Source organism: Crinia signifera, chromosome 2, assembly GCF_055691185.1.
Source record: "Crinia signifera chromosome 2, ASM5569118v1, whole genome shotgun sequence".
NCBI lineage: Eukaryota > Metazoa > Chordata > Amphibia > Anura > Myobatrachidae > Crinia > Crinia signifera.
The window spans coordinates 314,964,776-314,992,697 of record NC_139218.1 but is presented as its reverse complement, the minus strand read 5'-3'; the positions used below and the strand labels follow the sequence as shown (position 1 = coordinate 314,992,697).

The window sequence follows — 27,922 nt, the reverse complement described above, 5'->3', positions numbered from 1 at the left end:
CATGTGTTTATGTCCTCTGAGGGTTTGCCAGCTTTGCTGATCTATAGTTATTGGTGAAATCTGCACAGAAAATGCTTTGGCGTGGCCGTGATCTGTGGATAATGCCTATAGATAGCTACAGAGCAGGAATAACTGGTACATGAAACCACAGACTAGCTGGCACATAACATTCTCTATGGCTATTCATCCATGTCAAAAGTACATAGAGTTCCCCCTATGCAGATCATTGCAGTAGAAGCAACAGGGAACTGTGAACTGCCCTTCCCACTGATTTTACTCTGGGACTGTTGCCAATGAATAAACCTAATTTGCATCTTGTTCTATGTTCCAAGATAATTCAATGTACACTACTGGTCTTAAAATACTGTGGGGGAAATATAATAGGATGAGAGATTCAGAAACTGAGAGATTTGGTAAGACATCCCCAGTTTTTTTTTTTAAGCAGAAATCCTTTACACTGCAAAATCAAACTGGTTTTGCAGTGTAATTGATTGCAGCTTTTTTTAAAAAAAACCCTGGAGATTTCTTACCAAATGTCTCACTTTCTGAATCTCTCATCCTATTACATGTCACCCTGTATGTCATGTTCTACAAATAGTATGTATATTCCTGGGCAGCGAGGACAGTGTAATGGTTAGCATCACAGCACTCAGGTCATGAGTTTGATTCCCTGGAACTCCTTAAGAATAAGATAATAATGATTGTTAAGTGTTAATTTAGTTAAGTGCAAAGGGATAAATGGCATCTGGGAGAGCAATTTAATTGTTGATCCAGTTGGGTGCCCATTACTGTTGATGCACCAGTGGCTAAACCCATCTCAAGTGGTGACTGCACACAAACCTCTGCCACTTTTTTTTTTTTTGCCACCTCAGAAGGCTCTGATAAGAAATATCTCCCGCAGCTCACGATGAGAGCAAAAATTTCTTTTTTAGCACCTTCTAGATTTTAGATGATAGCTGGAATTGGATGTATATACACACTGTTCGATGCGCTCTGTTTCTCTATTCGATTTTGCTTCTATAAGCAAAATGTAATCAAAATTGAATGCGTCGCATCAAAATCATATAGAAAAATGAACTGTATAGATCTGTACTATATAGTCCAAATCGAATGCATTTGCCTTGGCGTGCAACAGATAGTATGGCAATCACACCGGGTGTACACCCCTTTAGGGATATCCCATCTGGGTAATCTACAACAAAACTGTGCGTCTATACCAATATGTGTTTTGCATTATTTGTCCATTACAATGGAGGCTTTATAAACTGTGCTGGATTTTTCTTTTGGCATTGTGCATCTAGAACAAGCCCATAGGCTTAGTAATCTGTTTAGCCTCTTCTGGTGTTCATTTTTTCTCATTTAATTATGAGAAGAAAGCATGTGCTTCTTTTTGTATATATAAGCAGATATTTTATTCAGAGTCTTCCGCCCCATGGCATCATATTACATATGAGGATAAAATAAAGCATAATGTATTGGGGCCCGTACTTCCGTTAATTATTGGGGCAATTCCCTGTTATACCGATGCCAGGGGCGGGTGAGCGGGGAATTCTAATATGTAGGAAATTCTTGATTTGATGTGCATCTCCATCTGATGAACGGGGAATTGCGGCTCAGATGTATGGCCGGCATGAAATGTCGATGGCATTGGTTTGCTTTCCCATTTTAATTATGTTTTTATGTTGAAAAATATTTTAACAAGCATTTCTCTTATACTCGACATATTGCCTTCTGTTGGTTTGTGCCTTTTCTAGTCCTACATTTGTGCATTATAAGAGGTTAAATAATTCACTGATTTGATTGGCACAAGATTGCGGATTATGCTAATGGACTGTAGTATCTCCAGAAATGGTTTATTTTGTGATGCAGGAAACCTCGTTTAGTAATGTGCTGAAGCCTCTCTATGTTTATACACAGCCTTGTGTCTTGTTTCAGCTTGACAGAGGAATACTGAATGCTCTTTCCATGGAGTAATTGTTTTGTCCTTTTGGAGCATTTGACTCTGATGTTTCAAACCTTGCAATTATTACACTGCCCGCACGCTGTCTACATGATGTACAGAGCTCCCTCTGCAAGTGTATAGTAATACAGTCCTCTTTCTTCAGTATTTTGTTAAAATGTATTATCTTGCTTATGGGGAAATCAAAACAAAAAAAGCCGCAAATAATTCTGTAATTCATCGTGTCTTATCAATGGCCAATGTTTCAAGCTTTATATTTGGTGTTGCAAGACGGCGTTTTGGTGGAAGAATAATTAGCTTGGTTACTGATGCTGCTTTCACATTGCCTAAAAGACCCTGTATTTCAAAATGGTATTTAAAACGGGTCTGAGCCGCATCACCACTTTCACATTGCAGGTGAAAACCGTTCTAAATAGCATGTAATACCATTCACACATTCAACCCGTTTAACCCCCAAGGAACACGTTTCAAGCCATAGAAATAGACCCTTTCTCACTGCCAAAAAAACGGCTCTTAAACGGGTAGGACACTTCTTTTTACCCGTTTAACAAATACTGGTATTTGTTAAACAGGTAAAGCAACCTGGAGCTATCCCACTGCAGCTCTACCCGTTTAAAAAGGCTTAAAAAATGTAAATTTACCCTTTTTTAAGAGCTGCAGTGGGAAAGGGGTATGAACAACTCCATAAAGATATATTCCGAGTTAAGAACAAAGCACAAAAAAATCAAAGCAAAGCCAGGACAAACCATGTCGCAAGTGCATTGAATTGTGCATGCAGGACACTGGCTGCTTTTGCATGAAGACCGAAAATACAGACGTCTTTATTTTTAGGCTATAATTTAGAGTTGGGCTAGTACACTCTGCTCCCAACCCTAAGCAGGCAGTTTGGATCCAAGCAATATGTGGCTGTGCACATTGTGCGGGATTACAGCAGGGTGACAGTGCTCATTCTCCTGCATACCCCAATGGGAAAAATTTATTTTGTCTTGTGCAGTCATTACAGCCGATGGCTGGTTTGCCAAGGTGTAAATTTACTTATTTACAATTGAATTATTATGGTTTAGTTGAAGAAAATTGTAGTTTTCGGACAATAAGCCCCATGCACACTAGACAAGAATGTAAAAGATATCTCTCAGAAGGGCCCCTCTGATGATGCCTTTTATGTTGTGGTCTAGTGTGAACGATTTTGTGACTTAACATCGATTACCTATATCATTCAGCGTGTACACTGTAGTTTGCCCAGTATTTTAGTAGGAAACACTGCCGATATAGCTCATAGAGCATATCTGCTAGTGTGTATGGGGCTTTAGACGTAAAGAAGCAATATCCCCATAGTAATAAAATTATAAAATGTGTATCACAGAACTAGAGTAGCATCTATAGCCATCGGAGAATCTTGGGAGTAAATGTTTGTTTTGTACCGGAATGTACTTGGAAACATGTCCACATTCCCTAAGTGGTGGAGATAGGATGGCAACGTCACTCTCCCATGTGTCGCAGAAGCGATCCTTCTAGCCAATCCATCCTAAAATATGATGTCATTTTTATAGAAAAGGTGAAAGTGCTGATGGTTGGTTGTATAGTTCTGACACTTTAATTTTGTAAACAAAATTGCCATCTACTATATCTTTAGTAACACGGCAGGCATCTATTTCTCACTGCTGGAATCCTGTGACAATATTTCTTGTGCGATACATAATAAACCCTGTGAAGCTTTTACATGTTTGTGATAAGTTGTATAACCTGTGAAAAAGTGTGTACATAATGGGGTGTATTCAATTGTTTTTGCGAGCTGTGACAGTGAGCAGTGCTGACTGCTCAATGTCACAGCTCGCAGGGTCAGTATTTATTTACAGTTTCTTATATAGCGCAGCAGATTCCGTTGCGCTTTACCATAGTAGACCGTGATAAAACAAACTGGGTAACAACAGACAGATGTGGAGGTTAGAGTATTCAACTGACCCCTGCACACGCCGTTTCCACGTTGCTAGATTTTTGCAGCGATGGGGAAATGGTGCGTGCGGCCACTAAACAGCGAGGTTTTACTGCTAAATTCAGCGGGCTCCCTGCATTAGCCACGAGCCTTGCTTTTTGGGGGAATCCTCGCCATCCTCTGACAGCGAGGATTCCCCAGAACGTAGAAAAGGGTGAATGACCGGCGCAGGGGTTAAACGGTGACGGTTCCTTGTTTTCAGTGATCCTTGCCGTTTAACCCTCTCGCCAGCCACATTGAAGACGGCCCAATATGTATAGTGTAAACCTCTGCTAATCTCACCAGGTGTAGAATGGCAAATGAGCAACATACTGTTATGTGCAATAATTAAGAAGTAAATTGCAGCAAAGAGCTTTACGTTTTAGAAAGCTTTCAGAATTATGAAGAAAGCAACTTAATGCCATCATCTGCAGCTGTGAACTATTGTTATAAAATAATTTCTTTCTTCCTAAAGGTTCAAAGGATTTGGTAGTGAAAGCTCAGGTGTTGGCTGGTGGAAGAGGCAAAGGAGCCTTTGAAGGTGGCCTGAAAGGAGGGGTGAAGATTGTCTACTCGTAAGTCATAACCTGTTAAAGGAACACTTATCACCAAAGTTGAAATGTCACATAAACAATGGAGGTAAAATACATTATTTAGTCTTCATTTCATTTACAAATAGCAAACAAAAAGGTAGTGAGCCAGTTCAGAAATTGCTTATGATAACCAATCCACTTTGAAGTAGCATTTATCAAGTGCATTTTATAAAATTATTGGTAGCAACTGATTGGTTGCCATGGGCAACTGCTGCATACAGCTACACCAAGGACTTTTCAGTGAATTAATTCTACAATATTTTTTGGTGGTACAAATAGAAACATAAATCAAGATAAATAGCACTTGGGCCCAGTCTTAAACCTTTGCAAAAAACCCATTCGTACACTTGCTTATATTCTGTACACGTTCAGGAGTTTGCTTTTATTTGTTGACAATTGTTTTTGTATCCCCTATTACCCCTTTACCAAATGTTTACTCCTTCATATGAGCCCCTAACCCAGTGGATCTTAATGATTAACATTCCATACCACTGAAACAGCCACTAGCTCAGTCAGAATCCTAGTGTGTTTTTTAGGAGTGTGGGAGGAAAGCCGGGAACCTGAAGGTAAACCTTGCACACATTGGAGAACATACAAACTCCACATAGGTCAATGGTTGGGATTAGATCTCCGGCCGCAGTTCTAAACACTGTGCTGGCCATTTGAACCCTTTGAGTGCCAACGTTGCTGTGAGTGATCCTCAGAATAGCCTCGAAAAATGCCAGCGCCGCTCACAGCGACTGTTCTATTAGTATAAATAAATACAAATACAGCTAAATCAATTAACTGGAGTTTAGTAAATATTGCACTAAAAAAAAAAGAACCATCGCTATCCGTGGCAGTTTTATTGGATATTTTGAGGCTCTCTCACAGCAATGTTGACACTCCAAAAGGTTACTTTTGAAGTAGTGTGGTTCTCTAGGTTTTGTTTGCTATATGTGATGATACTTGGTACTTGTTTACTAGCACGGCGCCCCATTGCATACCATCGCATTCCTTAATTAGTGGTATGCGATGGACCCGATTTTCGGGTCTTAAGAGCCGCACTGTACAATTTTAAAATCGCATCGCATGCCATTAAAATGGCATGCGATGAAAACGATGATTTAATTGTACATGCACCCTGATGGGTGATTAATATGTTATATGCACCCCCATCGTTAACGCCACCGCCACTATTAACGCCATCCCGAAGCGTGGCAAGCGCATCGGTGCGCGTCCCCCGACCTTCTTATATCCCCACTATCCACGTCGGCATGGAGTTTATTTTATATAGTGTGGCGAGCGCAGCGAGCCACCGAGCCCGAAGCGTGGTGAGGGGACGCGTAATACATGTGAAGTTATCCATGTCCCCTCGCGGGGCTCGCCACGCTTCGGGCTCGCTGCGCTCGCCGCACTATATAAAAGCAACTCCACGCCGATGTGGATAGTAGGGATATGAAAAGGTCGGAGAACAAGTACCGCCGCTGCTCGCCACGCTTCGGGTTGGCGTTAATAGTGGCGGTGGCGTTAACAATGGCGGTACATATAACATACTAATCACCCATCAGGGTGATTGTACAATGAAATCATCTTTTTGATCGCATCGCATGCGATCTGGTTGCATGGGATGCGATCAAAACTATGTAACAAGATTATAATCGTGGGCGCCGTGCTAGAAACAAGTACCATTTATTTATTTATTTAACGTCTGTAGTCTTCATAAAAAAGCAAGGTAGGTTTTTTGCTGGTACTGCATAAAAATATCTCTGAAAATGATGTCCCAATGTGCCGAGCGCTAGTATAGAGATGGGCCTTGACAGTGGTATATAACATTACCATATTACTACACAATATTATAATGTATTTGTTGGATACACAATTAATAGTGTTGTATTGACTGTTATTAATGCACAATTGCAATCACCATATAACTATAATGGGAAAAACAAAATTTTAAGTTAAAACCACTTTGAATCTGATTTCCTATCACAGTCAAAATAACAGCTTCTTATCACAATATCAGCAACAGTAACGTGTAAGCAGTGGTGAGAGAAATGGCAGCTATTGGGCATATACACATATGTATCTAGGGCTACCCTTCTACATTGTCTGCGCTTGACAGATGCTTTCCTCCTCTGTTTTTCCACATTTCCCACTTCAATTATACCCCTTTTACACCAAAACGCCGGGTCGCACCCGGCTTTTTTAGACCCAGGTTCAAGCCGGGTGCGACCAGGCGTTTAGTGCCATTTACACCGGGCGGACAGCCCGACCCGCACCCGCGCCCGCCCCCCCCCCGGAGCTTGGAGATGACAGCGCGATGTCATCTCCAAGCGCCAATCACCGCTGCATGCCGCCGCCGGACCGGAACGCTGCTGGGGGCAGCCCAGCACTAAGGTAAGCTGCTAGGCTGCACCCAGTCCCCGCGCACACTCCCCCCGCCGTCGCACAGGAGGTGAATGGATGCCGCACACAGGCATCCGTTCACCTCCCTCCCCCGCCGCCGCTGCTGCTGCTTCTGTCTGCAGGGTATAGCAGACAGCAGCGCCGGCTGTCAGTGACTGTCAGGCTGACAACCCGTCCAACCTGCGGACGCTGCGGTCCGCAGGTTGGACGTTCCCCATTCATGTAAATGGGAGCCGGGTCATCTGACCCGGCGTTCCCATTTACAACGCCCTCTACCCAGGTCCTAGCCGTGTTCTACCCAGGTAGAAGGGTAGAAGTCCCGTGTAAAGGGACACGGCGTTAGGGATTTACACCACCGAAGATCCGGGTCTGACCCGCCGCTGACCCGGATTTTTCGGCGGTGTAAAAGGGGTATAAGTCACGTGTACGCTGTGACAAAATCCAAACACATGTGTATGTTTGTATTTTTGGTGTACATTTGCAGTTTAGCAATGCATATTTTATGCAAACGAAAGTACATCTCAACATGACTCTGTATCTGATGCGATAAATGCACACTAAATGGTAACTTAACCCCTTCCCGACATTTGACGTATATATACGTCATGGCCGGGATGTACTTCCCGACACATGACGTATATATACGTCATGACTTCAAAGTGCCACTGCGTCTAGAGACGCAGTGACAGAGGGACGATGTCTGCTGTCCCTGACAGCAGACATGTCCCTGCATGCCCAGGGGGGGCCGCGATGCCGCCCCCCCGTTGGCGATCGCTGTGATTGGCTGTTCAATGTGAACAGCCATTCGCAGCGTTTTCCTGTGTTACCGGCGAATCAGACGCTCGGTAACACAGGTGTCAATCACCGCCGGGTGTGAGGGGGCATGAGGGGGTCATCGGTGACGACGACACCTCACCCCACCTGCCCCCAAGGCTGTGATTGGTCCGTCGGACCGACGGACCAATCACAGCCAAGGCGCGCCATTTAAACTAACGGTGACTGCGCTGCAGACGCCATTCCGGTCTGGAATTGCGTGCAGAGCGGTCACCGGCCACTCTGTCGTGATATACATACCTGAACCTTGCCTGATACTTACCTGATCACCGCTGATCACCGCTGGTAGCGTGCTGCCAGCAGTTGGATGCTTCCTGGATCTTGTGACTTCCTGTGTCCTGCTGCTGCAGTGTCATAGAGTCACAGATCGTGACAGATCGTGACAGATCGTGCTATATTTTGTGTCTGCTGCACCCCTTTTGTGCTGATCAGTATATCTGTGCTGATCAGCAACTTTTTGGGGTTTTTTTTTTTTATATATATACCTGTCAGTTGCACCAAAGGTTGTGCTGCCTGTGCAACTTACTGCTGCCCCTCTTTTGTGCTGATCAGTTTAAATTAATTAACTGATCAGCAACTTTTTGGGGGTCCAGGGTTTTTTTTTTTTTATATATACCCTGTCAGGTTGCACCCACAGTTGTCTGCCTGCTGCCCCTCACTGCTAATCAGTGTCGCATCACTGCATCACTGATCTGCAGTTTTTTTTTTGGGGGGGGGGATTGCAGTGGGGTTTTGTTTTTACACCCACGTTGCTTTTGTGGGTGTCCTGTGGCCGCTGATCAGTGACGTACATCACTGAACAGCATTTTTGGCACAGGGTTGATATAATTTTTTTTCTGCAGTTTTTTTAAATTGTTTTTTTTTTTGGAGAGTGCTGTGGTTTATTACACCCACGTTGCTTTTGTGGGTGTCCTGTGGCCACTGATCAGTGACGTACATCACTGAACAGCATTTTTGGCACAGGGTTGATATCATTTTTTTTCTGCAGTTTTTTTAAATTGTTTTTTTTTGGAGAGTGCTGTGGTATTTTTTTTTTTTAAATTGTTTTTACACCTGTTGCCTTTGAGCGCTGTTCAGTGACGGACGTTACTGACCAACATCTGTGCTCAATTTTTGGCGCAGGACCTTTTTTTTTTTTTTTTTTTTTTTAACCCCTTCAATTTTTTTTTTTTTTTTATTGGGATCAAATTCCTGTATAAAGTATTTTTTTTTCTGCACTACATACACACTACACACTACATACCTGTGTTGAAATAAAGTTTGTACCCCCCCAACACTATACACGTGTTGAAACATTACACTTACAGAAACACAAAAATAAAAATGGCATCCCAAATGTCATCCCAAATGTCATCCAGAAGAATGTATTCAGCGGAGGAGGCATATGCCATGCTTGCCTCTGACTCTGACACAGCCAGTGATGCAAGCGGGGAATTTGAAGGATTCGTCTTAAGCTCCTCCTCCTCCTCTAGTGATGAGGGACCCCCTCAAAGACGCCCCCGTAGAGCAGCTGAGACCCCCCCCAAATGATTGATCCCGTATAGACCCCACCACCAGACAATTTTGAGCCCCAGGTTCCTGAGTTTTTGGCCATCCCAGGAATTCAATTTGATTCAACAGGTCTCAGAGAAATTGACTTTTTCAAATTATTTTTCTCTGATGATTTTATAAATTTAATGGTGGACCAAAGTAATTTATATGCCCAGCAGTTTATTGCTCAAAACCCCACGTCATTATTTGCTAGGTGGACCCCTGTAGATGCAGTAGAGATGATGACGTTTTGGGGTCTGGTGTTACATATGGGCATAGTAAAAAAGCCAGAAATTAGGCAATATTGGAGTACAGATGTTCTGTACAGCACCCCACTTTACCGTATGGCCATGACTCGGACTCGTTTTGAGATAATCCTTAAATTTTTACATTACACCGATAATGCACAGTGCCCACCCAGAGATGATCCCACCTTTGACCGGCTATTCAAAGTCAGGCCGGTCATTGATCATTTCAGTGCCAAATTTGCAGAGATGTACATCCCTGAAAAATTTATTTGTATCGACGAGTCCCTTATACATTTTAAAGGAAGGGTTAAATTCCGCCAGTACCTTCCCAGTAAGAGGGCAAGGTATGGCATAAAAATGTATAAACTGTGTGAAAGCACCTCAGGGTACACCCACAGGTTTAGGGTATATGAAGGGAAGGATTCAAGAATTGAACCGCCAGAATGCCCCCCCTCCCTCGTAGGTGTTAGTGGAAAAATTGTCTGGGATTTAGTGCACCCCTTCCTGGATAAAGGTTATCACCTCTATGTGGATAACTTTTACACTAGCATCCCCCTGTTTAAGGCCCTTGGTTCAAGAGGTACAGCAGCTTGCGGTACTGTGCGCAAGAACCAAAGAGGCCTCCCAAAAACGCACATTGCCCAAGTACTGAGAAGGGGTGAAAGCAGGGCACAATCCACCGAAAATATGTTGTTGGTCAAATATAAGGACAAGAGGGATGTCCTTATACTGACAACAATTCATGGAGACAGTACCACCTCCGTCACTGTACGAGGTACCAGTACCCACACCTCAAAACCTAATTGTATCCTAGATTACAATAAGTACATGGGCGGAGTGGATCTTTCAGATCAGGTACTGAAGCCGTACAGTCCCCTGCGGAAAACAAAAATCTGGTACAAGAAGCTGGCCGTGTATATCATCCAGATGGCACTGTATAACGCTTACGTGCTATTCCGTTCTACCAGCCAGAGGGGGACATTTATGCACTTTCAAGAGGAAGTCATAAAGGTCCTAATATTTGGGAACCAGCAGGCAGAGGGCCCCAGTACTTCTAGTACTGGCCCCCGTATTGTACCAGGGCAGCATTTTCCTAACGAAATCCCCTCCACTGCAAGAAAGGGCAGGACACAAAAAAGGTGCAAAGTTTGCTATAAAAAGGGAATAAGAAAGGATACTATTTTCCACTGTGAAACTTGCCCCGACAAACCCGGCCTATGTATAAAGGAGTGTTTTAAAATATACCACACATCTATGGATTATTAGGTTCATCATTTCACCGTGCTTCGGGGGTCTTGCTAATGCCACATAGCACCCACCATTCATTCCACCAGAATCTGAGCGGCAAAATCCAAAAATCACTCCTTCCCTTCTGAGTCCTGCCATGCACCCAAATGGTATTTTTTGGTCACATGTGAGGCATTGCCGTACTCGGGAGAAATTGGGGCACAGATTTTGGGGTGCTTTGTCTCCTTCATTCCTTGTGAAAATGAAAAATTTGGAGCCAGAACTGCATTTTTGTGTAAAAAATGTAATTTTTCATTTGCACAGCCCAGTTGTATCAAAATTGGTGAAACCCCTGGGGGTTTGAAATGTACACTATACCCCTAGATGAATTCCCTGAGGGGTGTAGTTTGCAAAATGGGGTCACTTGTGGGGGGGGCTTCCACTGTATTGGTGCTTCGGGGGTCTTGCTAATGCGACATAGCACCCACCAACATTCCACCAGAATCTGAGCTGCAAAATCCAAAAATCACTCCTTCCCTTCTGAGTCCTGCCATGCACCCAAATGGTATTTTTTGGTCACATGTGAGGCATTGCCGTACTCGGGAGAAATTGGGGCACAGATTTTGGGGTGCTTTGTCTCCTTCATTCCTTGTGAAAATGAAAAATTTGGAGCCAGAACTGCATTTTTGTGTAAAAAATGTAATTTTTCATTTGCACAGCCCAGTTGTATCAAAATTGGTGAAACCCCTGGGGGTTTGAAATGTACACTATACCCCTAGATGAATTCCCTGAGGGGTGTAGTTTGCAAAATGGGGTCACTTGTGGGGGGGGGTTCCACTGTATTGGTGCTTCGGGGGTCTTGCTAATGCGACATAGCACCCACCAACATTCCACCAGAATCTGAGCTGCAAAATCCAAAAATCACTCCTTCCCTTCTGAGTCCTGCCATGCACCCAAATGGTATTTTTTGGTCACATGTGAGGCATTGCCGTACTCGGGAGAAATTGGGGCACAGATTTTGGGGTGCTTTGTCTCCTTCATTCCTTGTGAAAATGACAAATTTGGAGCCAGAACTGCATTTTTGTGTAAAAAATGTAATTTTTCATTTGCACAGCCCAGTTGTATCAAAATTGGTGAAACCCCTGGGGGTTTGAAATGTACACTATACCCCTAGATAAATTCCCTGAGGGGTGTAGTTTGCAAAATGGGGTCACTTGTGGGGGGGTTCCACTGTATTGGTGCTTCGGGGGTCTTGCTAATGCGACATAGCACCCACCAACATTCCACCAGAATCTGAGCTGCAAAATCCAAAAATCACTCCTTCCCTTCTGAGTCCTGCCATGCACCCAAATGGTATTTTTTGGTCACATGTGAGGCATTGCCGTACTCGGGAGAAATTGGGGCACGGATTTTGGGGTGCTTTGTCTCCTTCATTCCTTGTGAAAATGAAAAATTTGGAGCCAGAAACTGCATTTTTGTGTAAAAAAATTAATTTTTCATTTTCACTGCCCAGTTGTACCACAATTGGTGAAACCCCTGGGGGTTTGAAATGTACACTATACCCCTAGATGAATTCCCTGAGGGGTGTAGTTTGCAAAATGGGGTCACTTGTGGGGGGGTTCCTAACTTTTAGCATCTTATGGTGCCTAGAAACCTACATGGTGCCTAAAAAATAATCTCCAAAATCAAGTAGGTGCTCCTTCTATTATGAAGCCTGTGGTTTGGTCAACGTGCACACTAGGGCCACATATAGGATATTTATGAAAACAAAAGAATTGGGGGAATCAATTTTTAGTCACATTTCTCTAGTAAAATCTACTGTGTTCCTTAGAAAAATGTATTAAAATTGCAAATCTGCAAAAAAAATGAAATTTTGAAATTTCACCTACACTTTGTTTTAATTCCTGTGAAACACCTAAAGGGTTAACAAACTTCCAAAATGCTGTTTTGAATACTGTGAGGGGTGCAGTTTTTGAAATGGCATCATTTATGGGGGTGTCTCACATACAAGTTCCTCAAAGTCACATCAGAACTGAACTGGTCCCTAAAAAAATCAGTGTTTGAAATTTTCTTGAAAATTTGAGAATTTGCTATTCATATTTTAAGCCTCCTAGTGTCCAAAAAAATTAAAAGGATGTTGAAATAATGATGGAAACATAAAGTAGACATATGGTCTATGTTAGTTATTAACTATTTTGAGTGGTATGATTATTTGTCTCACAAGCAGAAAATTTAACATTTTGAAAATTGCTAAATTTTCCATTTTTTTGCGACATTTTGGTATTTTTCACAAAAAAACACAGACTGTATCGACCCAAATTTACCACTAACTTGAAGTACTATGTGTCACGAGAAAACAATCTCAAAATCACTGGGATAAGTAAAAGCAAAAAAAAGTTATCCCCACTTAAGTGATACCTGTCAGATTTGAAAAAAGGGCTCTGTCAGGAAGGCAAAAACAGGCTGCGGCGGGAAGGGGTTAAAGATTACAGTTGAGTTCCACACTCCTATTCCCGGTTGCCTGGTTTAAACCCTTATCATTGGTGGTCGATACCTCCATGTCATGTACACTTTTTCTTGTTTTATTTTGTTAGTTGAGGGGAGGGGGGAGGGGGGGCTATCCAGTTAGCAGCAAAAAAATTTAGGTGTGAAAAGTTTTGTGCAATTTTTTTTCAATGTTTTGACATTTTTGGGGGGGATGGGGCAAGCCTATAAGGTCACCCAAAGACTTGATGAACATCTGCCTCTTTTATGTAACTAGATAATTACTTTAGAAAGACATAAAGGGCAGTATTGAATTGTTTTTCACCAGCATTTCAGCTTGCTATCGTCGTGACCTGTTGAGCTGAAATGCACAGCTAAACAAGACCATAATGAAAAATAGTTCAATTAAATATTGCCCCATGATCTCCTGTCATTATAGATGGGAGGTCGGCATGAAAGAACAGATGAATACCACGCAAATTTTGCAATTTACTCAGACTGCTGCCGTTATATCCTGAAAAACAAAGGGCATGCGAATAGATATAACACAGTTAAATCTATTCGCAGGCCAGTCGGATCCACCCACATCAATCAATGGTCGGCGACCATTGATTGATGGCGAAGGTGCACGCATATAAAAGTGATTCTGAAGTCTCTTCCATATGCACAGATGCTGGGAAGGAAATGGGTGGGCAGCTAACATCCGGTGATGTCAGCTGCCTGCCCCCTGCACCCGCGTCATGGCCTCATTAGCATGAGAACTTCCATCATTCTCATAGGAACGCTGGGGGTTCCCATATGCTAATGAGGCCACCCGCCTCCTCTCTCCACCCCCCCGCCCGATGTCCTGGGTTCCTGCACCTGGCAAACAGTCGGTTCGCTGTTGGTGCACATGCGCAGTACAAAAACATCGGTCCCAGTGCAAAAACAGTCCTGCTGCGAATGAACCAAAATAAGCCCCAAGATCTGCAAAATGTCTGTATTTCATTATTTACTCTCAGCCTTTATTTTCCATTCTCCTGTCATTTTAGTCCAGAAGAAGCCAAGGATATTTCCTCACAGATGATTGGGAAAAAGCTGTTTACGAAACAGACAGGAGAAAAGGGCAGGATATGTAACCATGTATTCATCTGTGAGCGCAGATATCCCAGGAGGGAGTATTACTTCGCAATTACCATGGAAAGGTCATTTCAAGTGAGTTCCTGCATTCTCCTCAAGTCTGTATGCCAGGTGCACTATGGGTAATGTGCCTGCTGCAGCGAGCAATCATTTCTACCACTTGCTTGTTCTAAGTCCTAAGCCACGCTAGAATAACTGATTGGCCTATTAATGTTCTGCCTTATAGTTAAATGCATTTTTTTTGTTCTATTCATTGCTACATGCAGAATGTACGTGTTTTTTGTATGCTTTCATTCTCTGAAGAAATTAATTGGAAATAATGCATTTAGCTCTACAATGGCATTATCCGACGAACAAGATGCTTTAATGGATGTACAAGAGTCTAAGCAGTTCTGTGCCATCTATCTCTGCCTTGAAGTCTGTGTGGTGCTTTAGTCTCTCCCTAGAGCAAGCACAGTATTTCATCTCCTCTTCCCTCTTTAGGAGGAGGCGGCGGCAGTGATTTATCACGCCGTCAGATGTTTAGCAGCCAATCATCTCAGGCCCTAGAGAATGGATACTTCACATTTGTTTGCAGAAATCTGTGAGGTTTGTGAATCGCATCATTAGTAGGTTTAAATAACTCCCTCCCCCCATAGGGATTTGTCTCATTTTATTTAGTAAGATTTGCTGAAAACATGTTGCCACTTGAGTCCTTTAAGTAAATTTGATCTTATTTAATAATCTCCTTATTTCCTATGTGTTCATTGCTCCATTTAACTCTTTGAGTGCCAAAGGAATTTGTTAAAATAGGTGCGAAAATTGCCAGGGAAATATTTGTATTCATCATAAAGACCGGTTTACCTTTTTATATAGGAGAAATAATTTTTCTACACAACATTTTCTATTTGAACTGATATAACAAATAGAAAATGAGCGACGCTGGAATTTTTAGCCAATATTTTGCACGTCTCCCACAGTTGTTGGCATTTAAACGGTTAATAAAGTATATTTGAAGGTGGCACAACATTACATCTGTTTAGAGTTTTCCATGTATTACAGATATTTTGTAGCTCTGTAGTAGTAGTTTTACAATAAAGTACATAGGGTAAAATTACTACTTTTTAATTTGAAAAAAAAAATCTGAACAATTTGATGAAACCATAGACTTTTGCTAATCGGACAATTTAGCATCCGTTTCCGACAATGCGGATCTGACTTTTAAAATAGTCTATTCTGCAACGGCGAGTCCCAGCCCAAAATGGCTGGGATTGAATAGGTCCTGACTGATATTTCTGACTATCAGAAATACCCCCCAATATTCTAAAACCCTTCATTACTATTCTATAATAGATAAAATGTTAATTTAATGGTTAATCTTTAAAGTAAATAAGAATATATACGTATTGTATTACCAAGCAAAGCCACAAGGAGGCAGCAACACACCACCTAAATAGTCAAGCGACATCATGTTGAAGTAGGATTTTGTCCTGTCAGTATCAAGCACACCTGCCTTTCATGTGGAAATGTGTTTACCTGACAGCAGCTTTATTCTCTGGTTGACCTAACTTGCCTTGTGCTATGTTTTTGTGTGATTGTTAGATTTTTCCCGTTTTAAATTCTCTTTGTATACTGGCCTCTTGTTTTCTGTGGCTTAAAACATTGACACTGTACACAAAAATGTTCTTGGAATAAAGTTCTAGCGTAAAATAAAGCAGATATACAGTAGTTTGGTGCATTTTTGTATTCTTTGCTGTGTTCTGTGACCTGTAGCTGAATTATCTCCACTGCATGGCCACTTCCTTGCAGGTTGTTGTGTTTACATTCTTTGGAGCCGCCATTGCATATGATATCAATATGCTTGTAATCATAGGTCAAAAGTTTTAGAACATGACATGTACTTTGTGTTTTCCTTGTATTATGTGACCCTATTATGGATGTTGTAGATTAGATTGTAGATTAGATTGTATTTGAAGAATATTCAAATGTTTTTCCTATCCACGGTAATATTTCCTGGTGTTTGTTTAGGGTCCTGTGCTGATCGGAAGTTCTCAAGGTGGAGTCAATATTGAAGATGTTGCTGCTGAAAACCCTGATGCAATCGTCAAAGAACCAATTGATATTATAGAAGGCATTAAAAAGGAACAAGCTGTTAGGGTAAATGTTTCTTGGAAGTTGAAAAGCATCTAAATTAAATGGGAACTATGGAGCAGCATTACGACTTGATGACGTTCCTTTCCTAATGTTTCTAGCGTTTTGATCCGTTCAGAAAATCTCAGCCTACATCTGTTGTACTGTAGGTCTCCTGTAGAACCAGAACTTTCTTCTAGTCTGAAAACTAAGATATGAAATTACCAATTTAAAGTAATTAAAAATATTCCCCGGCTTTTACCAAGCTGTAAAGTAAAAATACAACCTAATAATAACCCTGATGTTACTGGTGCAATATAATTTAACCTATTCACCACTGATGCTTTTGTTGTCCCTACAATGAGCCCTATTTTGATACTTTTTGGGTTGATCACATTGCATCGGCAATATCACAAATGTTTTCATGCAAAACCCGCATAAATTCTCAGATGACCCTTTTTCAAAATGACATAAAGCAGAATTCTGCCTGTTGGTTTTCGTAATGAAAGCTCCATGTAAAGATTATTCCATATAGCACTCAGTTTATTGTAGCGAGATAGGAAAGATCTCCGCATTAGCACTCTCTCCCCCTCTCAGATGTTCCTCATGTAGTATGCGATGTTCTGGTCTGGGGACCACCAGGAAATAACTATTGAAGTACTGAGTGTGCATTGGAGCTCAGCAGCCACAATTTGGGTGATTAGACAGCTTCAGCCTCTTCCCACATTTCAAATTCTGCAGTGCCCAGGACCAGTGGGTCTTGTCCTTTTAATGTACATTAAAGACCATTTAAGGGGTTAATATCAGAAAAAAGGGATGGACTAAAATGTTGTTCAAATATGCTATTGCTGCAGGAGACACATCCCATCCCAGCTCCTGTGAACCACTGTTGCGCCTGAAGATGCAGCTTTGTATCACTCTGCATGAAGTTCAGTCACTTAATCTTATGGTTACTCAGGGAGCCAACTGTTTTTGGAAATTTGGTTCCAATTAGGGATGCCAATCCCAGAGCATTTTTTCAAACCTGGGTTTAGTGATTGAAAAATGCTCAAACCTGGGATTTCCGGGATACTCTGGATTGAGTCCGTAAATGTTAAGACGAACTTTAACCCCTCTTCCATCCCCCACAGTCCCCTTCCCTGCATTGTCACTTACATTGCAGTAGGGGCAGACTGCAGCAAGACCCTCTTGTTTCGTCTTGGGCGGTATACCTGTTGGGTCGGCGGCAGCAGTGTGGTGCGCAGTACGCATGGTGGGTAGCTGTGATCTAAACAGCGGGCGTAGCAGTCAGTAATAGTCCAGCTAGCGGGCAGCTGGGAGCAGTATGGTGGATGGCAGCAGTATGGAGGAGGTACACCTAGAGGGCGCTGTACAGCAGCCGTTTTGAGCAGCGTGACCCTCACTTCACACTGCGCACAGCCAGGGTTCAGGAGCAGCAGGACAGGGTATATTAAAAGTACTCAGCGCTGCCTGGCTTTAAAAACATGGTAAATTATGCATTCGCCTATTAATCTTAAAATGTATGCTCTGTACATCATCACAATGGTTAATAGAAAAAAAAATTCTGTGGGGGGTGTAGCGGATCGGACTGATTTATTTTATCTTATTCTAATTGTGTTTTTGCACCAGCTTGCAGAGAAAATGGGCTTCCCGGAGAACATTGTAGACGAGGCAGCGGATTGCATGATCAACCTGTATAATCTGTTCATGAAGTACGATGCCACAATGGTGGAGATCAATCCCATGGTAGAAGATGCATCAGGAATAGGTAAAAAAAAGTTTTTTTTCTCTTTTTATAGAGCCAGATGCACTAAACTTGAAGTGGAGTGTGATAAATAGGGTGGCCAATCCCGGGTTCGGCGGTATACCGGGATTTGGCCCTAAAAACACCGGGATTTCAATCCCGGGATTGGACTCTCCAATCCCGGGATTTCGGTATTAGACTGCGCATGCACAGTCTAATGCCGGGCAGCATCTGAGACCCTGCTCAGACGCTGCCCGGCTTCTCCCGTGCCCGGCAGAGCGTCTCTGTGCAGCGTGACTATGTCAGAGGTCATGCTGCGCAGGTCGCACAGCCCACCACGCTGATCGCACGGTTGCCCAGCTCCCGGAGGAGCAGCCCACCCTACCCGCCGCCTGCCCAGCTCAGCTCCCGAAGGAGCAGCCCACCCTACCCGGCCTCACCCGCCACACATGTAAGTGAATATGCGGGGCGGCCGGGGCATTTTTTTTAATCAGGGAAGCCAATCCCGGGATCCCGAGAATCCCGGGATTGAGCATTTTTCAATCCCGATACCCGGGATTGAAAAAGTGCCCCGGGATTGGCTTCCCTAGTGATAAATAACCAGCCAATCCGCTCCTACTGTAGTTGTCACATTACAGGCTGGGCTTGAAAAATGAGTTATGTGTTGTTTGGTTGGTTGTTTATCAGTTTGGGGCAGATGTATTAAGCCTTAACAAGAGATAAATGGAAGGGTGATAAAGAGAGAAATGTCCAGCCAATCAGCTCCTTACTGACTTTTTTCAAACACAGTCTATAACATGGCAGTTAGCAGGTGATTGGCTGGACGTTTACGTCCTTTTTAAGGCTTTTTTGTTTTCCTTTTTTTTTTCTTAATTTTTTTTAGTCCTTTCTCCTACATCCAGTTTACTTGCTGTGATGTTTCTGAAAGCTGACCATAAAGGATGCTTTTTTTTTTTTACCCAGAGCAATCCGTCACAAACTTTTGTAGTACAGTGTACTATTTAATAAAAAAAAAATTATTTATGTATGTTCCTAATTTTTTGCGTTGGGTTAGTCAGGTGTTTGCAGATGATGACTACAGATTTTTTGGTATTCAAGGAACATTTTTGAACATCCAGAAACAGGATATAATGGGCTTAAGCAATCTTTTTACACATGGCTAACTTGTCCTATTAGTATTGCACTTGGGAGTTTTGTTTTATTTATTTTAACAATTTCTGTAAAGAGTCATTAAGTAGAATTGTTCTAACGAAAACAAATTTCGACTGATCCCCACAGCGCAAACAGAAAAAGTTTCTGCCCAGGGTGCTATAGAAAAGACCTTCACCAAAAAGTTTTAGAACATTTTAAACAGAAACAAGTGTAATAACACCCACTGGCGAAACCTACAGCTAACTTACACCAATAAGGGCGGTGAGCTTAAGCACGTTTTCGGGCACCAAGTGCCCTTCATTAGAAGCTTATCGTTATCGGTGCCCGAAAGCACGCTTAAGCTCATCGCCACCACCGACCGGACCCGGGACCCAGGATATTGCTATCAGGACGGAATCCCTTACTGCTTGACATGCTGTGAAAGGTGACCTTTCCGTTTCCCAAGCCCTGGAGCCGGTTTACCCAATTGTGTGATGAGCTTTTAATCTACTGCTTTTTGTGAGTGTATTCAATAAATTGTTTTAATATTTAAAAAAAAAAATGTTATTTGCACCATCTTTGGATCTTTTGAGATTTCTAGGAACCTGCCTAGAAGATTTAAGGATAAAGAAATGATCATTCTGATATGCGCTTTTTAAACAACATCATGTGAGTGCAACATTGAAAATAAAACCATGTCTAATTGATGATACAGGATTGTACTAGGTCTGCTTTCTTTTGAGCTCTTTCAGATTTCTGGAGTGCATTTTATTAAAATTTTTGGTTATGAACATTACCCTTATTGGTGTAAGTTACCTGTAGGTTTCGCCCAGTGGGTGTTATTACACTTGTTTCTGTAGAATTGTTCTATCTGAGCTGCACATGACATTTTAATGCTGGTTGTCTGGCAGGAAAACCCTACTCCACCAACTACTGTGAAGGTGCCCGTACACGTTACAATTATTGTATACAATATTGCATCTCAGTTTTGCAATGAGATCTAGTACAAAAAGTATGTGCTGCACTGCAACTCTTGATCTTTATCGTGTACGTCATTGATGATATCATCTAGTGTGTGCACACCTTAAGACAGGCATGCCCAAAGTCAGGCCCGGGGGCCAATTGTGGCCCGTGCTGTCATTTCAAGCGGCCCGCAGCCTCCAACTGGAAGAGGGCAGAGCATCAGATGTGGGAAGCACAGCACAGGACACTAAAGGTGGGGCCCCGGCGAGCGCGCCTTTACCTTGCTGTCTGTTGCAGTGAGGAGTTGCCCGCCGCCACAGTCAGATGTGTTTGGCGTCCTACCCCTGCTGCAATCGTATATCACCCTACTCCACAATCACAGTGACAGCAGTGTTTGGGGAGGGGAGCAGCAAGGGGGAAGCTTGCTCCCGTAATATGCAGTGGGAGCCAAGAATCTCCTGTCCTTGCAGTGCCTGCTTTGCCTCTCCTTCCTCTGGCTCACACAAGGAGCGGGGAAACATACAGAGAAGGGAGGGGGCAGAGTGGGGGACATACAGTGAAGGAGGGTCAGGCTGGGAAACATACAGTGAATGGAGGCAGTGATGGCCATTCAGAGAATGGGGAGCAGGGGCAGGCTAGAGGACATACAGTGAATGGGGGCAGAGTGGGGGTACATAGTGAATGGGGGTCATACAGTCAAGGAGGGTCAGGCTTGGGGACATCCAATGAATGGAGGCACTGATGGACATTAAGAGAAGGGGGCAGGCTGGGGGACAGAGTGAATGAGTGCAGAGTGAAGAACATACAGTGAAGGAGGGGCAGGCTAGGGGACATATAGTTAATGGGGGCAGAGTGGGGGACCATTGTAATGTGATTAATGATTCAAAGAATGTCAGGCTGAATGGTCGGCCCCCACACATTTACACTTCACCAAATCTGGCCCTCATCGCAAAAAGTTTGGACACCCCTGCCTTAAGACATATCCAGTTATGCAAATACACTGTGGCGATAGCAATCTAAGAGCAGGATTACAGGACACTGAACAATTATTTTCTACAGAATAAAGCATGAAGCCTACTCTTTGTGATGGGTAAAGATGCCCATACACGGTACAATTATTGTATGCAATTTGGACTAGAACGTATCGCATTGCATAGGTTTTGCAATGCAATGATATGCAATCTAGTACAAAAAGTATGTGCAGCACATACTTGCTGTGCAATGTACACAAGATCGCATTGCATCCCACCTGTTAAATTGTGCCGTGTTTGGGCACCTTAAGGTTGCTGGTATATATTTAACATGCTCCATTAGACTTGGGTACTTATTTTCCATGGTTTCTGGACACTTACTGTAATGTTTATAAATTGTATACTGTACTTTTTCCCTTTTGTGCTCACAGTGAAACCACACCTCCGGTCGTATTACTGGCATTCTTCTCCTGTTACTATTAGGAAGATGAAGGAGCATTGGTACTTGTTTCCTAGCATGGCGCCCATTGCATACCGTACTAAGTGGTGTGCGATGCGATATTCCCGTTAAATTAACAGGCGTGCTTGTACAATGAAATATCGCATAGCATTGCATGCCAGCAAATAGCATGCGATGCGATTTTTAATTGTACAAGCACCCTGATGGGTGCTTACAATGTTAAATGTAACCCCATTGTCAACGCCAACCCGAAGCGTGGCGAGCGCAGCGGTACGCGTTCTCCGACTTTGTCATACCCCCACTATCCACGTCAGCGTGGAGTTGATTTTAGATAGTGTGGTGAGCCCGAAGCATAGCGAACCCTGTGAGGGGACGCGGAATACGACCCCGAAGTGTGGCGAGCGTAGCGGAATACATGTAAAGTAATCTGTGTCCCCTCCCGGGGCTCGCCACACTATCTAAAATCAACTCCGATGTGGATAGTGTTGTTATGAAAAGGTCGGAGGGCGCGTACCACCGCCCCTCGCGTGCTTGCTACGCTTCGGGTTTGCGTTGATAGTGGGGGTGGCGTTGACAATGGGGGAGCATTTAACAGTGTAAGCACCCATCAGGGTGCTTGGACAATAAAAAATCGAATCGCATGCTGCTATATTGCATGCATTGCGATGCAATTGTATAAGATGTACTACGATCAGGGGCGCCGTGCTAGGAAACAAGTACCGGAGCATTTGCTCCCTATGGACAGTCCACAGTTTTATTAGTACCACAACACGACTGAGACACAGCCCAAGAAAACACTGTAATCTTGGTGTTCACCAGGCAGGTGCTAACCACCGGGCACGGCACATTTTTCAATCGAGGCGGCACATTTTACAATAGAAATTTACATTAGAAACAAAAATATAAAAAATTGCACACTGCACTAGGATTACTCCCATTAAATATTGTCATACTTTGCTATGCCCATTACATATTCTGTTGTAATGACAATTACACATTATGGCACACACTGTAATGCTTCTTACACATTATACCACACACCATTATACCCATTACACATGATGGCCTACACCATTACACATGATGGATCACATCAAAAGTTCTCAGTGTCATGTCAGCGAAGTAGTGAGCATTGTAAGAGCGCACCATGCCACACACAAAAAAGGGCAGGGTGCATTTTGAGGTTTTAAACCGGGCAGGGTGTGGCACCCTGCAAAAGAAGCTTAGAGGGAACACTACCTATCACAACAGCCTAAGTCAGGGGTGGCCAACTTGTGGCTCTTGAGCTGCACGTGGGTCTCTTCTAAATGAGATATGCCTCCTCTGACTGTGAGCTTACCCCACTGTGTGCCGGCTGACGCACACACGTCACTGCTGCTTGCCTCCTCTGTGGGAGGAGTATGCTGTACCCAGTGTCAGGAAGCGGGAACAGAGACTGCAAGGGGTGAGATGCTGGGTGCGATGGCTGAACAGCCGAGGGGTTGAGCAGGTGTCTACTTAGCTTTTGTGAGTCATTTAATGAACAATCCAATTCCTTATGCACTTCCCTTGAAGTCAAGAACACTTCTGGCCAACTGGGGCATGAAAGGTGAATTATGTAATCACAGTGCTCCTAAAAATAAAAAGGCCTTATTGTTGGTCATTGATTGGGAAACATTTATTCATTACTTTTATGGTTTTTGTCTCTCTTTGAAAGGAGTCTTGTAACATACATAACGTGTGCTATTTTTAGTCCAATAAGACAAGTGATATTATGGTATCTGAATTCTGCGCTCATGGCCACCGGCTGCAGAAAATAAGACTTGCATCTTGCTTGCCACTAATTTATTTGGCCTTCTAGTTTCCCCCTCTGTAGATGAACATTTATATTCTCTAATTAGTTCATATAAACTTCAATAGATACTATACCGTATCCATAACTGCGCGTATAGAAAGGCCACCTGTGTTTGTGTGGGAAAAATGCTGAAGACCTTTAGAAATAGGTGCAATACGGCTGCTGTGCTGATATTGGGCCTCATTCTGGTTCACTCGCAAAGCACATTTGGTTTGCTAATGGACAAAACCATGTGTACTGCAGGTGGGGCAGATGTTACATAGTTACATAGTTACATAGTAGGTAAGGCTGAAAAAAGACTTGCGTCCATCTAGTTCAACCTGGTATAGATATCCATTGCTGATTTGGTAGGTTCTGGTATTTTACAGACAAATTATATTTCTTATTTGTACCCATGGATGTTTTTCTCCAGTAAATGTCTGTCCAACTTTGCCTTGAACGCATTTAATGAGCCAGCCGTTACCACCTCTCTGGGAAGAGAGTTCCAGAGTTTGACTGTTCTGACCGTAAAGAAATTCTTTCTACTAGCTGAATGAAATCTTTTTTCTTCTAATCTATACTCATGCCCTCGCGTCCTAGATTCCTTTCTAGTAGAAAATAGGGTGTGTGACAGTTCCTTATATTGGCCCTTGATATACTTGTACATGTTGAGCATGTCCCCCCTTAAACGTCTCTTTTCTAATGTAAATAGTCCCAATTTGCTTAATCTCTCCCCGTAGCTTAAATTCTCCATTCCCCTAATAAGCTTTGTTGCTCGCCTTTGGACTTTTTCTAATTCTATGATGTCCTTTTTATAGTGTGGGGCCCAGAACTGTACTCCGTACTCCAGGTGAGGTCTCACCAATGCTTTATATAGTGGCATAATTACCCTTGAGTCCCTAGCTTCCATTCCCCTCTTAATACATGCCAGAATTTTGTTGGCCTTTTTTGTAGCTACATTACAATGGGCACTACATCCTAGATTGCTGTCTATTTGGACTCCTAGATCCTTTTCAAGTATGGAATTACCCAGTTCCTCTCCGCTAAGGTTGTAACTTGCACACTGGTTGTGTCTCCCAAGGTGCATAACCTTACATTTATCTACATTGAACCTCATCTTCCATTTTTTTGCCCACTCATCTAGAATTGCAAGATCATTTTGAAGCATGGTGACATCTTCTGGTGATTTGATGACTTTGCTAAGTTTTGTATCGTCCGCAAAGATGGATACATTGCTGAGTAACCCTATCCCAATATCGTTAATAAAAATGTTAAACAAAATGGGCCCCAAAACCGAACCCTGGGGCACTCCACTTAGTACCGGTATCATATCTGATACGGCACCATTCACAACCACTCTTTGTTCTCTATTACATAGCCAATTCCCTACCCATCTGCAGATATTTTCACCCAATCCTAGGTTCTCCATTTTATTAATCAATCTCTTGTGTGGGACAGTATCAAATGCTTTAGCGAAATCTAGGAAAATCACATCTACAGCATTTCCATTATCGAGGTTTTTGCTAACCTCTTCATAGAACCCTAGTAGATTAGTTTGGCATGAACGATTTTTCACGAACCCATGTTGGTTAGTACTGAGTAGACGGTGATGATCTAAATATTCCTGGATACCATCCCTTAAAAATCCTTCAAATAGTTTACCCACAATTGATGTTAAACTAACGGGTCTGTAATTAGCTGGATCTTCCTTTTTTCCTTTTTTGAATATTGGCACTACCTCTGCTATTCTCCAATCTTTTGGTACTAAACCTGACGATAGTGACTTGCTAAAGATATAATGTAGGGGGGTAGCTAGTTCATCCCTTAATTCCATTAATACCCTCGGATGAATCCCATCTGGCCCTGGTGACTTATTTGTTTTGAGTTTGCTTAGCCTCAGTATTATTTCTTTCGGCGTGAAATCCACAATGAGATCTGGCTTATTTGTCCCGTTTGTGGTAAATGTTCGTTCCACAGTCTGCTCTCCCTTAGTAAATACTGATGAGAAGAACTCATTTAAGAGTTTTGCTTTTCCCTTGTCCTCAGTAACACTTTTTCCACTAGTATCAGTTAGTGGGCCTATGTTTTCCTTAATTAAACGTTTACTATTTATGTATTTAAAAAACTTCTTTGGGTTGGTTTTGCTTTCAGTGGCTATGCACTCTTCATATAATATTTTAGCTGCTTTGATTACCCCTTTACAAGTTTTGTTTGATTCTTTGTATTTTGCGAACGCCTCCTCATTCAAGTTATTTTTATAGAATTTAAAGGCTCTGGTTTTATTGTTGATAGCTGACCTTACTTCTTTGTCCAACCATGGTGGCTTTTTTTTGTTGAATTTACCTTTAGTTACTTTAGGAATGTATTCAATAGTTAGTGAATCAAGCACCTTTTTTAGAGTATCCCACATTTCCTCTGCATTTTTTCCTTCCATAACCGTTTCCCACCCAATTCCTGTTAGGGCTTCCCTGAATAATTCAAAGTTCGCTTTTCTGAAGTTTAGTATTTTTGCAGATCCTTTTTGATGTAATTTACTGAAGTTGATTTCCAGTGAAACCATATTGTGATCACTATTCCCTAATTGTTCAATTACTTTTGTGTTTGAAACTAAGTCTGTGTTATTTGTTAATACTAAGTCCAAGAGCGCCTCATCACGAGTTGGAGTTTCTACCGTTTGTGTAATAAACTGGTCTTTAAGTAAGCTTAAGAACCCATTGCTTCTTGCTGATTTACCTGTTTCGTTTTCCCAATCAATGTCGGGTAAATTAAAATCCCCCATAATTAATACCTGACCCTGATTTGATGCTTGTTTGATTTGGTTTAAAAGAAGAGACTCTTCCCTTTCATTTATATTTGGTGGTCTATAACATACCCCTATTATAAATTTGTTTTTTGGTTTCTTATTATTGTCGGTTATCTCTGCCCACACTGTCTCCGAGTTGTCGTCTTCCAGGTCTGTGCTCATATTTTTCTCACATGATGTTAAGTTATTATTTACATATAGGCACACACCCCCGCCCCTTCTATTTTCCCTGTCTTTCCTGTAGAGTGTATATCCCTCGATGTTTAATGCCCAGTCATGCGACTCATTACACCATGTTTCTGTAATACCAATGATGTCGTAGTCATCCCTACTGATCACCGTTTCAAGCTCCCCGATTTTACTCACTAAGCTTCTTGCATTAGCCAGTAAGCATTTTAATTTATGTTTATTTTTAGATATGGCTCTATTATTGTGATTAGTTTCACCCCAGGACCCATTTGAATTCTTTACTAGCTTCCTCTTTCCCATCTCCCCTTCAATAGACTCTCTACAGGCGTCCCCACCATGCACACTGCCTGCCCTCTCCATAGTTCCGGGAATTCTTCCTCTGTCATTCCCTCCTTCCTGTATACTAAGATCATCTGTACCTAAGAACTGTAATGGGGTAACGTGACTGTTACAACATAACATTTTATTACATGACATTCCTGATGCACCCTGAGAGTTACCCCCGATTATACCCTTGTTATGTCCCAGGACTTTGTCTATGTCTCCGTCCCCCCCCCCATCTCCTTCCCCCATATGATTCCTGATCCCAGTCCGGCTTCTCTCCCTGATGGTCCCATAATGTCTTGCTGCCCCCACCCCCCCGTCGCCTAGTTTAAAATCTCCTCCAACCCTCTAACCATCCTTCCCCCCAGCACCGCAGCCCCCTCCTCGTTCAGGTGCAATCCATCACGGCAAAAAAGATGGCGCCTGACCGAGAAGTCCGCCCAGTGTTCCATGAACACGAATCCCTCTTTCCTACACCAATCCTTAAGCCACACATTTACCTCCCTGATCTCCCTCTGCCTCCCTGAGCTAGCGCGTGGCACTGGTAATATTTCTGAGAAAATTACCCTAGATGTCCTCGCCTTTAATTTCTTACCTAATTCCCTATACTCTTTCTTGAGGACATCCCACCTACCATTGACTTTGTCGTTGGTGCCGATGTGCACCAAGACCGCCGGGTTGCTCCCAGCCCCTCCCAACAATCTGTCGACTCGGTCCGCGATGTGCCGTACCCGAGCACCCGGGAGGCAACAGACCGTGCGGCGATCGCGGTCCCGATAGCAGATTGCCCTGTCTGTTCTCCTAATGATGGAATCCCCTACCACCACTATCTGCCTTGGTACCTCACTAACTGTCATCCCGTTTGAGCTAGAGGGACCGCTCCTCTGGTTGCTAGAGGGAGCCGTCTCCTCCAGCTCCGTCATTTCGTCTCTATCCTCCCCCGAAACTTCATCCAACCGGGCAAATTTGTTCGGGTGTGATAGATCCGAGATGTCGTTCCTGTCCCTCCTGTCCCTCTTGTTTCCCCTTCTAACCGTGACCCAGCTGGCTGCCTGATCCT

At 42.9% G+C, this 27,922-nt stretch overlaps 1 protein-coding gene across 1 annotated transcript in view; it reads left to right on the top strand.

The window, feature by feature from the left end:
- SUCLA2 (succinate-CoA ligase ADP-forming subunit beta) overlaps positions 1 to 27,922 on the top strand; it is a 112,655-nt gene that overhangs the window by 45,561 nt on the left and 39,172 nt on the right. The window contains exons 3-6 of the mRNA XM_083168996.1: positions 4,408 to 4,507; positions 14,268 to 14,430; positions 16,363 to 16,491; positions 18,094 to 18,232. Coding sequence (XP_083025122.1) covers positions 4,408 to 4,507; positions 14,268 to 14,430; positions 16,363 to 16,491; positions 18,094 to 18,232 — 531 coding nt within the window. The remainder of the gene's footprint in view (positions 1 to 4,407; positions 4,508 to 14,267; positions 14,431 to 16,362; positions 16,492 to 18,093; positions 18,233 to 27,922) is intronic.